Below are 17,282 nucleotides of genomic sequence, written 5' to 3' on the forward strand. Positions count from 1 at the left end.
AAAATGACCTGAAAATTTCCTTTTGTTATTCCTGAAGAACTGGATTCCTGTGATATAGGCCTTGTTCTTTCTTCAGGCCTGGAAAACAAATATACAATCGACTTCAGCAAGTGATTTATTTCCCCCTTTCCCATATTTAGAAATCCCTTACGATCCCTCAGGCAGTTCCTTCTGGAACAAGCTTCCTCTTTTCCCCCAGCCAGCCCCAGTGGGTTCACCTTTACAGGCTCTGGTAATGGCACAGTTTTCTAATGCTGGACCATCCTTGCATTCTTGACACAAATTCCACTTGATTGTGTGGTATTCTTTTGATGTTCTGATGATGTTTATCTGGTACCTTTTTTTTTTTTAAGATTTTATTTATTATTTTGAGTGAGAGAGGGAACGACAGGAGGTAGGGGCAGAGGGAGAAGCAGACTTCCCACTGAGCAGGGAGCCTGATGCAGGACTTGATCCTGGGGCTCCAGGATCATGACCTCTGAGCCAAAGGCAGTCACTTAGCCAACTGGTTAACCAGGTGCCCTGGTACCTTTTTTTTAAGCTTTTAAAAAATTGAGATAGCATTGACAGATAACATCATGTAAGTTTCAGGTGCAGAGCGTAATGATTTGATATTTGTGTACATGGTGAAATGATCACCACATTAAGTATATAGTTAACATCTGTCACCACAGTTACAAATTTTTTTTCTTGTGATAAGAACTTTTAAAATCTATTCTGTTAGGGGGCACCTGGGTGGCACAGCGGTTAAGCGTCTGCCTTCGGCTCAGGGTGTGATCCCGGCGTTGTGGGATCAAGCCCCGCATCGGGCTCTTCTGCTGTGAGCCTGCCTCTTCCTCTCCCACTCCCCCTGCTTGTGTTCCCTCTCTCGCTGGCTGTCTCTATCTCTGTCAAATAAATAAATAAAATCTTTTTTTAAAAAAAATCTATCTGTTAGGAACTTTTAAATATGCAATACGATATATACTATGGTCACCATGCTGTGCATTAATCCCCACGACGTACTGATTTTATAACTGTAAGTCTGTGCCTTTTGACCCCTTTCAATCCATTTCACTCCCCCCTTCCCAGCAGCCACCAATCTGCTCTCTGTATTTATGAGTTTGGTTTGTGTATGGGGTTTGGTTTGTTTTTGGTTTGGGTTGGTTTGGTTTTTTTGGTCTGTTTTGTTTTTCAGGGGAGTTTTTTTAGATTTCACGTATAAGTGATATCATTTGGTGTTTGTCTTTCTCTGACTTATTTCACTTAGCATAATGCCCTCAAGGCCCATTGGTGTTATCGCAAATGGCATGTTTCATTCTTTTTTTAGAGCTGAATGGTATTCCTTGTGTGTGTGTGTGTGTGTGTGTGTGTGTGTGTACACTACATTTTCCTTATCCATTCATCCATTGATGAACACTTAGGCTGCTTCCATGTCTTGGCTACTGTAAATAATACTTCTGTGAGCATTGGCGTGCAGCTGTCTTTTCAAGTTAGTGTTTTTGTTTTCTTCAGATAAATACCCAGTGGTGGAATTATTGAATTATAAGGTAGTTCTGTTTTTAATTTTTTTTGAGGACCCTCCATACTGTTGTCCATAGCGGCCACACCAATTTACATTCCCACCAACAGTGCATAAGGGTTACCTTCTTTCCACATTTTCACCAACACTTGTTATTTCTTATCTTTTTGATTTAGTCCTTCTAAAAGGTATGAGGTGATATCCCATTGTGGGTTTGCATTTCCCTGATGATGAGTGATGTGTTGAGCACCTTTTCATGCCCCTCTTGGCCATCTGTATGTCTTTGGGAAGATGTCTCTTCAGATCCTCTGCCCATTTTTTAATTGGATTGGTTTTTTTGCTATGGAGTTGCATGAGTTTTTATATATTTTGGATATTAATTCTTTATCAAATAAACAATTTGCAGATATTTTCACCTATTCTATAGATTGCCTTTTCATTTTGTTGATGGTTTACTTTGCTGTGCAGAAGGCTTTTAGTGTGATGTAGCCCCATTTGTTAATTTTTTTTTTATGCCTTTTGGTGTCAAATCCAAAAAAATCATCACCAAGACCAGTGTCTAGGAGCTTACCACTTACATTTTTTCCTAGGAGTTTTATGGTTTCAGGTCTTACATTCAAGTCTTTAATCTGTTTTTTTAAATTTATTTTTTTATTATGTTTTTTTAGAGAGGGGGAGGAGCAGAGGGAGAGAGATAATCTTAAGCAGGCTCTCTGCCCAGCGTGGAGCCCAGTGCGGCACTGAATCTCACCACCCTGAGATCATGACCTGAGCCAAAATCAAGAGTAGGATGCTTAACAGACTGATCCACTCAGGGGCCCCAAGTCTTTAATCTATTTTGAGCTACTTTTTTGTATGATGTAAAGATAGTGGTCCAGCATCATTCTTTTTTATGTGCCTGTCCAGTTTTCCCAACACCATTTATTGAAGAGACTGTCCTTTCTCCATTGTGTATTCTTGCCTCCTTTGTTGTAAATTAATTGACTATATATGCATGCATTTATTTCTGGGCTCTCTCTTCTGTTATATTGACCTGTGTATCTGTTTTTATGCCAGTATGATACTATTTTGATTACTGTAGCTTGTAATACAGTTTGAAATTGGGAGCTTGATACCTCCAGCTTTGTTCTTCTTTCTCAATATTGCTTTGGCTATTCAGGATATTTTGTGATTCCATACGAATTTTAGGATTGTTCTACTTCTGTGAAAAATGCCGTTGGAATTTTCATAGGGATTGCATTGAATTTTAGAGTGTTTTAGATAGTATGCATATTTTAGCAGTATTAATTCTTCCAATCCATGAGCATGGAGGATCTTTCCAAGCCTTTTTAAAATTCATGCAGGGAGGCCTGAGTGGCTCAGTCGGTTAAGTGTCTGACTTTGGCTCAGATCATGGTCTCGGGTTCCTGGGATTGAGCCCCTCATTGGGCTCCCTGCTCAATGGGGAATCTGCTTCTCCCTCTCCCTCTGGCCCTACCCCCACTCATGGGCTCGCTCGCTCTCTCTTTCAAGTAAATAAATAAAATCTTAAAAAAATAAAATTCATGCAAACAAGTGATTTTGTTTTCAGATTTTCTTTTATTATACTTCAGTAGATTTTATCTGTCTATGCTGTCTTTATAAAAATAGTTGGGGAGCACTCTTTTTTTTGTTTTTCATTGAATTAAAACATCTTAATAGCATTGGTGCTGTGATTGATACGGAATTCACTGGTGAAACCTTCTGGGCCTAGTGCTTGTTTGCTTGCATTTTCTGTGTTTCTCTGTCACAATTATCTTCTTCCTACGTACTTAAATTGAAATTGTACAGCAGTACAAACATGGTTGGGGCAAATGTTTTCACTTTCCTTGTCAGAATATGTTATGAAACTGGAAGCTTTAACTTTGTAAGAAATAATCGCAATGTTTATTTTGTTAATTAATAACAAAAAGTTTTATGTTGTTGAATCTTTTTGAGTACTTAATCATAATCTACCTTTTTACAAATGTATTCGATGTTATAGGTGTTCATTTTTACTTGGCGGACCTGAAATTAATCTCTATTTTTTATTATATAGAAATTTACAGCAACAATGTCTACACCAGATAAGAAAGCCTCACAGAAGATTGGTTTTCGATTACGTAACCTACTCAAGCTTCCCAAAGCACACAAATGGTGCATATATGAATGGTTCTACTCAAATATAGATAAGTATGTATCATGGCTTATATCGTGGATATCACTTGAATCAGAAATTTAAGTTTTTCAAGCATTATTAGCTGTTTTCTTTTCTGTAAGCCTGTTTTGATTCTTTTTTTCCTGATTTCTTTTTTCTGTTCTTCATTCTACTTTGATCCATTTCCATTCCTCATAGTTTGCTTTTCCCCTTTCTCCTTTGCAGAAGTGGTTATACATTTTTGAGAAAACTCAAATGAAAGTATAATCTATATTATAATTTACAAAGACCATGGAGTGGAGATGCCCTAGAACAAAGCTCCCTTATTTGTAATGAACAAGACATATTTTTTTCTTTATTTTTTTAAAGATTTTTATTTATTTATTTTAGAGATAGCACAAGCAGGGAGTGAGGGAGAGGGAGAAGCAGACTCCCCACTGAGCAAGGAGCCCGATGCCAGGACCCTGGGATCATGACCTAACCCCTTAGAATCTTCTAGTTTTCTAAAACTGATTTAATCTCAAAGAGGACTCCTTGGTGTTGGTATTACCTTTGGGACAAGGATACATTGTGGCTAACATTGTTCATCCCCACTGGATATAATGACGGTGCTAGGATATACTAGGATATACTCATATATGAGATTTAACAAAAATCAGTGTCTCCTAGAATCTCCAGCACAGACAATATTTCTTGAGTAACTTGTACATGTTGTTTCACAAATGCCATTTTTAGTTTTAGCACTTTGAATTTGTACCTATTTTGTATATGTTCTGGGTAGAAGTAAAAGATGGCATTTGGTGATTAGTATAATGTTGAAAATTGGAAAACATTTTGAAATTTATGCCTCTGAAGTAACTCATTGTGTCTTAACCATTAAAATACCATTTCTGTTTTACAGACCACTTTTTGAAGGCGATAATGACTTCTGTGTATGCCTGAAGGAATCCTTTCCTAATTTAAAAACAAGAAAGTTAACAAGAGTAGAATGGGGAAAAATCAGGCGACTTATGGGAAAACCACGGAGGTAAAAATAATATTTTTATTTAAAATAAAATCATTAAGTTAGTTGGTAATATCATTACCACATTGATTCTTTTTCATCTTCACAAAGACTAGTACTGAAACATAACTTTTCAGAATAATTATATGTTAAATATATCCTGTTAACCAGCCTTAATGTAGGTGCTTTTTATACTTGTGTGTCTTACAATTACATGTACAATTCCATTTTTGTTCAAATTACAGGCTTTGAGTATAATTTTCTTACATTATCTATGCCCCACTATGTTCCAAAAAATATTTAAGAATGCAGTAGAAAATATAGCTGATCCTTTAACAACATGGGGGTTAGGGACGCCAACCCCGCACAGTCAAAAATCTACATATAACTTTTGACTCCCCGAAAACCTAACTACTAGTCATTTACTATTGACTGGAAGCCTTACTGATAACATAAACAGTCAATAACACATATTTTGTATGTCATGTGTATGTCAAGTATACTGTAGAAAATGTATTGAGAAAATCATAAGGAACAGAAGATATGTTTACAGTACTGTACTGCATTTGTCAAAAATATCCATGTATAAGTGGATGTGGGTGGTCACATCCATGTTTTTCAGGAGGCAGCTGTATTTAATAAGCTCTCAGGGTATCCATACATTGTTATTATCTTTTTAAAAACCGTTTATCACTGCAAACGCCTTCTTACAAGTACGTATTTTACTTTATATAAAAATGGGATGGGGTGCCTGGGTGGCTCAGTCAGTTGGGCGTCTGCCTTCGGCTCAGGTCATGATGCCAGGGTCCTGGGATCGAGCCCCGCATTGGGCTCCCTGCTCTGCAGGAAGCCTGCTTCTCCCTCTCCCACTTCCCCTGCTTGTGTTCCCTCTCTCTCTGTGTCTCTCTCTGTCAAATAAATAAAATATTTTAAAAAATAAAAAATAAAAATAAATAAAAATGGGATAAGGAGGTAGGCAAAATGGATGAAGGGGATCAAAAGGTACAAACGTGCAGTTATAGAGTAAGTCCTGGTGTGTAGCGAATAGTGTGATTACTATAGTTACTAATACTGTAAAGCATTTGAAAGTTACTGACAGCGGATCTTAAAAGTTCTGATCCCAAGGAAAAAAATGTTGTTACTATATATGGTGTCAGATGTTAACTAGACTTAGCGTGGTGATCATTGCACAACATATACAAATATTGACTCACACTGTTGTACACCTGAAGGTTACATAGTGTGTTATATGTCTGTGACACCTCAGTAAAGTCAAAACATATGCTATCTCAAAAAAACAAACCCCAGAAAGAAAAATCAATTGAATCTATCCAATATGTTGTTTTCTGAAAATTACTTTTCATGTGAAATGACTTTTCCTTATGTAGTGTTATCTTGCTTTCTAACACATTGGAAAACCGTATATTACTTTCGAGTGAAATTTTGAAATCTGTTAGATTAGTTCTCATATTATGTCTCTCTGCCTAGTAAAAGCATGCACAAGACTCTTTCACTGTAGATGGTGGGAAAATCCAGGGAAGGCATGGAAATATAGAGTGACTTGGGCAAGTAGAAACAGAATTTAATTTTAATGATTTCTGTAGATTGTGATGAAATGCAAGGAGAACTTTTAATTGAACTGGTAATATTTTATTTCTGTATTAAAAGATGACCTTGGTGATGATGTTTTTAATATTTTCCTCATTTATAAGAACACACACACACACACACACACACACACACACAATGGAATATTACTCAACCATAAAAAAGAATGAAACCTTGCCATTTGCAGCAACATGGATGGACCTCGAGCGTATTATGCTAAGTGAAATAAGTCAGACAAAGAAAGACAAATACCATATGATTCACTCATGTTTAGAAACGAAAAAACGAAAAAAGGGGCACCTGGGTGGCTCAGTTGGTTGAGCGTCTACCTTCTGCTCGGGTCATGATCCCGAGGTCTTGGGATTGAGACCTGTATCGGGCTCTCTGCTCAATGGGGAGCCTGCTTCTCCCTCTCCCTCTGCTACTCCCCCTGCTTGTTCTCTCTCACTGGCTCTCTCTGTCAAATAGATAGATAAAATCTTAAAAAAAAAAGACAAAAAACCTCTTAAATACAGAGAACAGACTTGGTGGTTAGCAGAGGGGAGGTGGGTAAAATAAGTATAGGGAATTAAGAGGTACAGACTTCCAGTTATAAAAAGAACAAGTCATGGAGATTAAAAAGAAAAGTACAGCATAGGGAATATAATCAATAATATTGTAATAGCATGTGGTGACAGGTGTCAACTACACTTACTGTGGTCCGCATTGAATAGTGTTTAAAATTGTCAGCTCGTTATGTTGTACACCCGAAACTACTATAACACTGTATGTCATTTTCACGTCAATGAAAAAAATGCAAAAAAAGAATAAACCCCATTAACAAATTGCTGAATGATTTCAGTAGATGCTTCACCAAAGATCTAAGGATGTCAAAGAAATACTAGAGAAGATATTCAACATATTAGTCCATAGAAAAATGCAAATGAACCCACAGTGTCTAAAATTTACAAGATTAAGCATACCAAGTGTTGGTGAGGCTATAGGGAAACTTGGAATCCTGTGTGCTGCTGAGGGGAATTATAAAATGGTGTAACCACTTTGAAAAACTGATGATTTCTCTTTTGTTTTTTAAAGACTATTTTTTTGAGAGAATTTTAGGTTCACAACAAAATTGAGAGGAGAGATTTCCCATATACTCCCTGCCCCCGCAAGTACACGGCTTTCCTTACCAGTATCTTCCACCACAGCGATACACTATGACAGTTGATGCGTCTGTATCAGCACATCATAATCTCCCAAGTCCATAGTTTACATTAGGGTTTACTCTTGGTTTTGTATTCTGTGGGTTTTGAAAAAATGTGTAATGACATAATATCTATCATTATAATGTCACACACAGTATTTTCACTGCTCTAATAATGTTTTGTGCTCCACTTATTCCTTCCTCTCCCCATGGCCCCAGCTCATGCCAACTGCTGATCTTTTTACTGTCTACAGAGTTTTGCATGTTCCAGAATGTCATGTGTTGGAATCATACCATATGCAGCCTTTTCAGATTGGCTTCTTTCGCTTAGTAATGTGCATTTCAGGTTCCTCTGTATCTTTCATGGCTTGATAGTTCATCCTTTTTTGTGCCAAATAATATTCCATTGTCTAAATATACTACTGTTTTTTTATCCATTCACTTACTAAGGGACATCTTGGTTGCTTCCAAGTTTTGGCAATTATGAGTAAAACTGATGTAAACATCCGTGTTAAGGTTTTGGTGTGGACATAAGTTTTCAGCTCATCTGGGTAGATACCAGAGAGTGTGGTTTCTGGATTGTATGGCAAGACTGTTTAGTTTTATAAGAAACCACCAAACTATCTTCCAAAGTGGTCATGCCATTTTGCATTCCCATCAGAATGAATGGGAGTTGCTGTTGTTCCACATCCTTGCCAACATTTGGCGTTGTCTGTGTTCCAGTCATTCTAATAGATGTGTAGCAATGTCTCATTTAATTTGCATATCCCTGATGACATATGATGTGGAGCATCAAATTGGCTTGTCATCTGTATATCTTCTTTGGTAATATTTGACTTCTTTGGTTGCTTAAAAGGTTAAACTTACACTGACCATATGACCCAGCCGTTCTACTCCTAGGTATTTAGTTAAGAGAAATGAAAGCGTATGTTTATACAAAAACCTATACAGAAATGTTTGTATCAACTTGGTTGTAATAACTGCAAACTGGAAACAACGCAAATGTCTACCAATAGGTGAATGGATAAACAAATTACGACACATTCAAAGAGAAGGATACTGTTCTCCAATAAAAAGAATGAACCATTGAGGGGCGCCTGGGTGGCTCACTCGGTGAAGTGTCTGCCTTTGGCTCAGGTCATGATCCCAGTGTCTTGGGGTCGAGTCCTGCGTCGGGCTCCCTGAGCAGGGAGCCTGCTTCTCCCTTTCCTCCCCGCTCATGCTCTCTCTTGCCATCTCTGTCACTATCTCTGTCTGTCTCTCTCAAATAAATAAAATCTTTAAAAACAAGAAAAAAAGAATGAACCGTTGATACATGTAACAACATGGGTTAATCTTGGAATAATTATGCTGAGTGAAAGAAGCCTGACAGAAGAGCTCATAGGAGATGAGCTCGTTGATATAAAAGTTTAGAAGATAGAAACTACAATGACAGAAAGCAACCTAGTGATTGCTTGAGAAGTGGGAGGGATGTGAAGGAGGGATAATAAAGTGCCACAAGGAAACCTTGGGGAGTGATTGATACCTTCGCACGTTCATTATCTTGTCTGTGATGATGGTTTTGCGGATATGTATTTCGTGGCATGAAAGCTATGTTTAAGTTACTTGGGTTCATCCTAGTATTTAAAAATAGAAGTAAGTTAGCCCTTAAAGATAAGAGTAAATTCAGTATTTATGCTTTAAGGCAGGAAGTATGATTAAACATTTACACAGTGGTAAGCCTCATCTTTGGTTCTATACTGGTGTGCTCCCTGGGTCACAGGAAAAATACCATGTTCTTCTGAATAGGATATTATAATTGAACTTCATCCCAGGAGGAAACCTGGGATCCAGATGCAGTGTTGTTAAAGGATGGTGAACAAATCCTCCTGCGTTGTAGGAAAGGATGATGTAGACTTGCTTATAAATCTTTAAGTCTTGCAAAGTCCTGTTTTTAAAAAGATATAATTTACTTTGAAGAGAAACAATTATTATTTCTAAGAACTCATTCTTAAATACATTACTCAAAAAAAAGAGAGGAAAAGAGGGAATGGTGAGATGGATGGTCTGATTTCAAGGGGTTTTTTAAAATTTGTTTTTATTTTTTAAAAATATTTTATTTGAGAGAGAGTGAGCAAGAGAGAGAGAGAACAAGGAGGGGGAGGAGCAGAGGGAGAGGGAGAAGCAGGCTCCCTACTGAGCAGGGAGCTGGAGGCGGTGCTCGATCCTGGGATTCCAGGATCACGACCTGAGCCAAGGGCAGACACTCAACTGACTAAGCTACCCAGGCACCCCTATTTTTTTTTTTTTTTAAGATTTATTCACTTTTGAGAGAGAGAGTGCGAGTGATCATGGGATGGGACAGAGGGAGAGGGAGAGAGAAACTTTAGCAGACTCCTCACTGAGCTCAGAGTCCGACCTGGGCCTTGATCTCACAACCCTGAGATCCTGACCTGAGCCGAAACTAAGAGTCAAATGCTCAACCGACCGTGCCACCTAGGGGCCCCCTGATTTCAAGTTTTTGTATAGGATAGTTATCAGTTTATATGATTTTTATAATTCTAGATGTTCTTCTGCATTTTTTGAGGAAGAGAGATCTGCATTAAAACAGAAACGACAGAAAATAAGGCTGTTACAACAAAGGAAAGTTGCAGATGTTTCCCAGTTCAAAGATCTCCCAGATGAAATTCCTTTGCCCCTGGTTATTGGAACCAAAGTTACAGGTAAGTGAACATAAGCTCATGACCATTTTGCTTTATAACTTTTCACCAGACAACTACTAGATAACCACTGGACAAAGGGCTTTTAAATTTTAAAAGCTGAAACTCTAGTGCTACAGCAGGGTACCGTAGAAGTTACTATTTCCTCATCTGTGGCATCTGGTTCTTAAACTACTTGGGAAAAAGTGTACTGGTTCAGAGCAGCGTCTTCGACAGCATAAACTAAAGCAAACTGCCACAAAGATGAAATTTAAAACTCACTGGAATAAGCATCTCTCTACCTTGTTTAAATTTTTAAAATTTTAAATTGTTCTGTCTTTTGCCTTCACATCATTTATTTTCCTTTCTAACCAATCTCCAATGGTTAGTTCACAAGTACCATTGTTTTCGTGCTCTTTGGGTTTAGGGATGGTCCGTTTCTAGTGACTGAATAGTAATTACTCAGTAGGTAGTTTGCTCAGAATTTTAAGGGTGTAAAGTCTGTCAACTCATAGATGTGATTCTGTGTGTTCCATTCAGTTATGACACGGAAGGAAAGTACCACCGAAATCTCAAGTTTAAGTTAATCCTTAATAATTTGGTAAAGTAAAATTACAATTTATGGAATATAGGAAATAACAAGGTGTTAAGTGAGTAGGTAAATTAGTAGCTGTATTGAAAGGGATTAAAAAATGGTTGGATTTATCAAAGAATATTTTCTGGATGAAAGGTAACCTCGAGTGACATATTAATATCACTTTTTCTGGTTATAAAAGTGGTACGTGTTTCCATTATATTTAAAAATGGGTAATTAAGAGGAAAGGTAGATAAGAGAGAGGAGACTTTATTGTGCATATGAAATGCAGGTAGACAAGAGAAGAATAGATTTGGTCATAACTTACCGTGACAACTTAACCATGTACAGAAGTTACAGATGATCTCTCGCTCAACAAAATTAGTGTGGGGGTGAGATTGGAGATGAAGTGAGGAGGAGATTGTATTCTTGAAAAAATACATTAGTTCTAAAAACCCCGTATAAATAACTACAGATAAAAAGTGTGCAATACAACTACAAATCAGAGAAGTGTTAGAATGCATAGTATGACATAGAAGTTAATTGTTCAGAATTTTAAGGACTGACAGTTTTATGGAGGGTCTGTAAGTAGGTATTCTCGTTACAGTGGAGAATAGGTCGGACAGGATGTATAAAGATATGAGAAAACTTTGGGATGCCTGGGTGGCTCAGTCATTTAAGGGTCTGCCTTTGGCTCAGGTCATGATCCCAGGGTCCTGGGATCGAGTTCCATGTCGGGCTCTCTGCTCAGCAGGAAGTCTGCTTCTCCCTTTGCCTGCCCCTCCCCCAGCTTGTGCTCTTTCTGTCTGTCAAATAAATAAATAAAATCTTCTAAAAAAATGCCTAACAGTATGCTGTCTTTAAAAATTATACTTAAAATATAAAATCACCGATAGATTAAAAGCAAAAGGGTAAAAAAGATACGCCATGCAGATATTGACCCTAGATAGTTGAACTGGCTATATTAACATTAGACAAAATAGATTTCAAGACAAGGCGTATTACCAGAGAGAGGGGGAGAGGAATATTTGGTAATGATAAAAAGGTCAATCAGCAGAAAAATGCAACAATCCTAATATACATTCATTAGTAAGTCCTTCATAACAGAACTTTACTTAAAGCAAAAACTGAGACAACTGAAGGAAGTCATATACAAATCAACAGTCATAGTTGTAAATTTTGTCACCTCTCTACCAGTAACTGAGAAGAGGAAAAAAAAATCAGTACAGGGGTGCCTGGGGTGGCTCACTCATTAAGCGTCTGCCTTCAGCTCGGGTCACGATCCCAGCAACCTGGGATTGAGCCCCGCATCGGGCTCCCTGCTCCGCAGGAAGCCTGCGTCTTCCTCTCTCACTCACCCTGCTTGTGTTCACTCTCTCGCTGCCTCTCTCTCTGTCAAATAAATAAATAAGATCTTTAAAAAAAAAAATCAGTACAAATATAGAGAATCTGAAAAACACTGTCAATTACGATGGTCCAATTGATACATTTTTTTTTTTTAAGATTTTATTTATTCATTCGACAGAGAGAGACAGCCAGCGAGAGAGGGAACACAAGCAGGGGGAGTGGGAGAGGAAGAAGCAGGCTCCCAGCGAGGAGCCCGATGTGGGGCTCGATCCCGGAACACCGGGACCACGCCCTGAGCCGAAGGCAGCCACTTAACGACTGCGCTACCCCGGTGCCCCCAATTGATACATTTTTAAAAGATTTTATTTATTTATTTGAGAGAGAGAGGAGGGACAGAGGGACCCTGAGATCATGACCTCAGCTGAAGGCAGACGCTTAACCGACTGAGCCATCCAGGCGCCCAGATCCAATTGATATTTTTGAACACTAAGCCGCAAAACTGTAGAATACAGATTCCTTGCACATGCACATGATTTGTTTCTCAAAACAGACCATCTGCTGGCAATGTCAATAAATTTTACGAGATTGAAGTCATACATAGAATTTCTCTGAACACAACAGAATTTAATTAGAAAGTGAAACAGTGAATCCTGAAGACATTCAAATATTTGGGAATTAAGGATTCTACTTCTAAATAACTCCTATGTAAAAAGAGAAAGTTCAAGGGAAAATAGCAAATACTTCTAATATAAAAATACAGCATGTAAAAATTCGTGGGGTGCACTAAACAGTAGTTGCAGGGAAATTTACAGTTTTAAATGCTTATATCAGAAAAAAGTGCTTACATGTTTTTAAAAAACTATTTAAATTTGCATTTTAAGAAACTAGAGAATAAACCCACAGCTAACATCATACTCAACAGGGAGACATTGAGAGCTTTCCCTCTAAGATCAGGAATAAGACAAGGGTAGCCACTCTCACCAACGTAGTACTAGACGTCCTAGCCAGAGCAGTTGGGCAAGAAAAAGAAGCAAAGACATCCAGATCAGAAAGGAGGAATTAAAATTGTTTCTATTTACAAATGAAATGATCATATATATAGAAAACCCTGAAGACTCCACCCAAAAACTATTGGAACTGATAAATTCAGTAAAGCTGCAGGATATAAAATCTATATACAAAAATTGTTGCATTTCTATACGCTAATGTTCAAAATACTTGAAAAAGAAAATAAGAAAAAAATCCCATTTATGATGGCATCAAAAACACTAAAATACTTAGGAATAAATTTAAGGAAGTGAAAAATCTATATACTGAAAGCTATAAGACATTGATTAAAGAAACTGAAGACACAAATAAATGGAAAGATACCTCATGCTCAAGGATTGACATTCTCGACATGGTTCGACTGTCCATATTTCCCAAAGCCATCTGTAGACCCAGTGCAGTCCCTGTGAACATTCCAATGGCAGGCGTCTGGGTGGCTCAGTCGGTTAAGTGTCTGCCTTCAGCTCAGATCATGATCCCAGGGTCCCTCTGTCCCTCCTCTCTCTCTGTCTCTCTCAAATAAATAAAATCTTAAAAAAAAAAAAAGTCATTTCTGCCAAGATTGACCTGTTGAGGCAGACAGTCCAAATCACAGCAGACATTTTCGTTTTTAAAATTGAAATTGATATGCTTATTCTAATGTTTATATGGAAATGGGAAGGGCAGCCTAACCCAGAAGTGGATCCACACATATGTGCTATTGACTTCTACGTCATCAAAGCATTTCAGTGGAAAGGAAGGGTATTCCAACAATGCTGGAGCAATTAGATGTCCATATGAACCTTGATGCTTCCTCACACCACACAAAAAGACTTTACCTGAGATGGACCAAAGAGCGAAATATAAAAGCTAAAATTATAAAGCTTCTATAAGTAAACACAGGAAAATATCCTTGTGATTCGTAAGTAGGCAGAAATTTCTTGGATCTGACAAAATAACAAAAAAAGATGATTTTTAGGCTTAACTTAAAAACTTTTGCTCATTAAAAGCCACCATTAAGAAAATAAGTAGGCAGGCAGGCCACATATTGGGAATAAATATTTCCAAAATGTATATCCGAAAAAAGACTTGTATCTAGAAATTATTAAGAACTCTGTAAGTTAGTAATAAAAAGACAGTCTGGTTCAAATAACTAGACAAAACACTTGAGTAGACACTTCCCAAAGGAAGATATATGAATGGCGCAGAAGCACATGAGAAAGTACTCAACATCATCAGGAAAATGCACATTAAAAGCACAGTGAAGTACCACCCCCCACCCCCAGGATGGCTAACACTGAAACAGCTAGTAACACCAAGGGCTGTCAGGGATGCAGAGCTACCGTAATTCCTGGCCTCTTTTGGTGGCGTTGTGAAATGGTCTACCACTTTGGAGAAAAGTCTGGCAGTGTTTTACAAAATTAAACTTATGCCTGCCCTATGATCCAGCTGTTCTCCTCCAAAGTATTTACTTAAGAGAAGTGAAAACAGCTGTCCATAGATGGATAGCTATGTGCTAGAATGTTCATAATTTTAAAGCCAAAACCTGAAGTCAACTTAACAACAGGAAGATGGATAGACGTAGTATTTTCTTATGATGGAATATAAATTGGTAATTAAGAGAAACTACTGACACATAGATTAACTTCCGACAATATGCTGAGTAAAAGAGGCTGAAAACCATAGAATGCATATCGTTAGGTTTTCATTTCTATGAAGTTGTAGAATGAGCAAAATTAATTCATGGCAGAAAAATACCAGGAAAGCAGTTCTGCTGAAGAAGGGATTGGTTGGGAAGGGGGAACTTTCCGGAATGATAGGAATATTCTGTGACTTGATAAAGGTTTGTTTTACATGGATATTTGCCATAATTTATAGAATTATACACTTAAATTTAGATTTCACTGTATATAAATTTTACCTAGAAAGAAAAGTGCTATAAACAAACAAAATTCCACATTCCTTACTGCAAAAAATTTTTTAGTGAACAAGTAGTAGTAGACTGATTTCTTCCCCCCAAACAATAACAAAATGAATTTTAAAAGCATATTTGCTGTAAGAGCAAAGCAGGCAGGTAAAAAGTGACTGGACTTTGTAAATGGCTCCTAGTGCAGAGGGAAGAGCAGAGGATTTCTGATCAACACCAAGGTGCTCAACATGATGGGAAAGCCGAGTAGTGGAGAAGTTTTGGGGAAATGTCTAGACACCACAGTGTAGCCACACCATACAGGAAATTGTTCATTAGGTGTCCATTACTCCGAATGGCTCTAGAACTAGCACGCTGTGCAGTCAGAGAACTCGCAGGCACTCGCAGCTCAAGCCAAGGGTGGGACCCAGGCCTCAGCAAAGATGTTCTGAAAAGTTTGTGGGGCCACCCGAGCCCCGGGGTGAGGGGTCCTTCCCCTGCCTTGTTCATCTGCTGCATGGGGAGCACTTCACTCCCCCTATAACTGGTAGGCTGCCCCTCTTCCTCAGCCCCTTCCAGAATCCCACCTGGAACCCACAGTGACTTCCCACAGTCTTCCCACCATGGCGTTTGGATCCTCTCCCTGGCATCCACCCAGCGTTTTGTCCTGGGTTTGAGAACCTACATTCATTCGCGCTGGCTTGGTGAAGGCTCACTACCGTTCCCATGTGTGGGGTCCACATCAGGCTTTCTGCCATGACCATTAAAATGAGGACAAATACCAAAAAAAAAAAAAAAAAAAAAAAAAAAGATTTGAAATAATTTGTTAGGAAACTGTAAGAGTCTGAAGTGTCCCAAAGGTAATGTAATTTGTCTAAGTCAAAGGGGTAAAGGGACAGAGACCATCAGACAAACAGGAAAAACAGGATTTACAGCAATAAATAGAGTTAAGATTTGACAGTTTCTTGTTAACCCAAACTCTTGAGTGCTAGCCCATAGCCGAGGTCCTGACCCATAATCTTTAAAGCTGCCCCTTGATGTCTGTAATGAAATTACTTTCTAGATTTTCGGGATGCCATTAGGTATATTCACCACATTACCAGCAAACCATCTGCTGTGCTTCAAGAACTGCATCTTGGGGCGCCTGGGTGCCTCAGTCGGTTGAGCATCTGCCTTCGGCTCAGGTCATGATCTCAGGGTCCTGTGATCAAGCCCCGCGTCAGACTCCCTGCTCTGCGGGAGCCTGCTTCTCCCTCTCCTGTGCCCCTCACCCCGCTCATGCATGCTCTCTCTCTCTTTTTTTTTTAAGATTTTATTTATTTGAGAGAGAGAGGGATGGGGGACAGAAGGAGAAGCAGACTCCCCGCTGAGCAGGGAGCCTGACGCGGGGATGTCTTTTCTTATTTTCCTGAACTTGGCTTTCTGACCTAGAGTCTACTTTCTTCCCTGAGTGATCATGTATACTAACGTAGGTTGCTGCTTTTGTTTTTGATTTTTTTTTAGCTTTGCATTGTCAGCACAGCACAGTGATCCCATACAGAAATGATTGTTAAGGGGACCCCTGCGTGGCTCCGTTGGTTAAGAGTCCAACTCTTGGTTTCGGCTCAGGTCATGATCTCATGGTGGTAGGATCGAGCCCCGAGTTGGGCTGTGGACTCAATGCAGAATGTGCTTGAGAGTCTCTCTCCTTCTCTCCGTTCATATTTGCATGTTCTTTCTCTCTCTCTAAAATAAATAAATCAGTCTTAAAAAAATAAAAAAGAAATGACTGTTAAGGAGAAAGCTGCTACATTAGAGACAAAGAAGTTTAAAACAAAATATTTTTAAAGTTTTTGAACCAGTTAAGTAAAACTGAATAGAAGTTAGGGGCGCCTGGGTGGCTCAGTCATTAAGCGTCTGCCTTCGGCTCAGGGCGTGATTCCAGCATTATGGGATCGAGCCCCACATCAGGCTCCTCCACTCGGAGCCTGCTTCTTCCTCTCCCACTCCCCCTGCTTGTGTTCCCTTTCTCGCTGGCTGTCTCCCTCTCTGTCAAATAAATAAATAAAATCTTTAAAAAAAAAAACTGAATAGAAGTTAATCATCGCTTGAACAGATAGATACTCCTGTAATAATAGGGGAGCCTGACTTGTACTTTAGATACAGATCTGTGGAAGAGGGGCATAAATGTCATCTGCAGGGGTACCTGGGTGGCTCAGTCAGCTAAGTGTCTGCCTTGGGCTCAGGTCACGATCCCGGTGTCGGTCCTGGGATCGAGCCCCACATCAGGCTCCCTGCTCAGCGGGGAGCCTGCTTTTCCCT

The 17,282-nt window shown here is 38.8% G+C and overlaps 1 protein-coding gene and 1 non-coding gene across 5 annotated transcripts in view; one reads left to right on the top strand and one right to left on the bottom strand.

Moving 5' to 3' along the window:
* The window catches only part of LIN9 (lin-9 DREAM MuvB core complex component), a 62,919-nt gene that overhangs the window by 15,011 nt on the left and 30,626 nt on the right, over nucleotides 1-17,282 (top strand). For all 4 annotated transcript variants that reach the window (XM_040636111.1, XM_040636112.1, XM_040636113.1 and 1 more), the window contains 3 exons: nucleotides 3,558-3,691; nucleotides 4,558-4,683; nucleotides 9,995-10,152. In XM_040636111.1, coding sequence (XP_040492045.1) covers nucleotides 3,558-3,691; nucleotides 4,558-4,683; nucleotides 9,995-10,152 — 418 coding nt within the window. The remainder of the gene's footprint in view (nucleotides 1-3,557; nucleotides 3,692-4,557; nucleotides 4,684-9,994; nucleotides 10,153-17,282) is intronic.
* On the bottom strand, nucleotides 153-279 carry LOC121104072. Its single transcript, XR_005836451.1, has one exon. It is a non-coding gene; the product is annotated as a small nucleolar RNA SNORD22 (small nucleolar RNA).

The sequence above is a fragment of the Ursus maritimus genome, unplaced genomic scaffold (genome assembly GCF_017311325.1).
Source record: "Ursus maritimus isolate PB19 unplaced genomic scaffold, ASM1731132v1 scaffold_2, whole genome shotgun sequence".
NCBI classification, from domain to species: domain Eukaryota; kingdom Metazoa; phylum Chordata; class Mammalia; order Carnivora; family Ursidae; genus Ursus; species Ursus maritimus.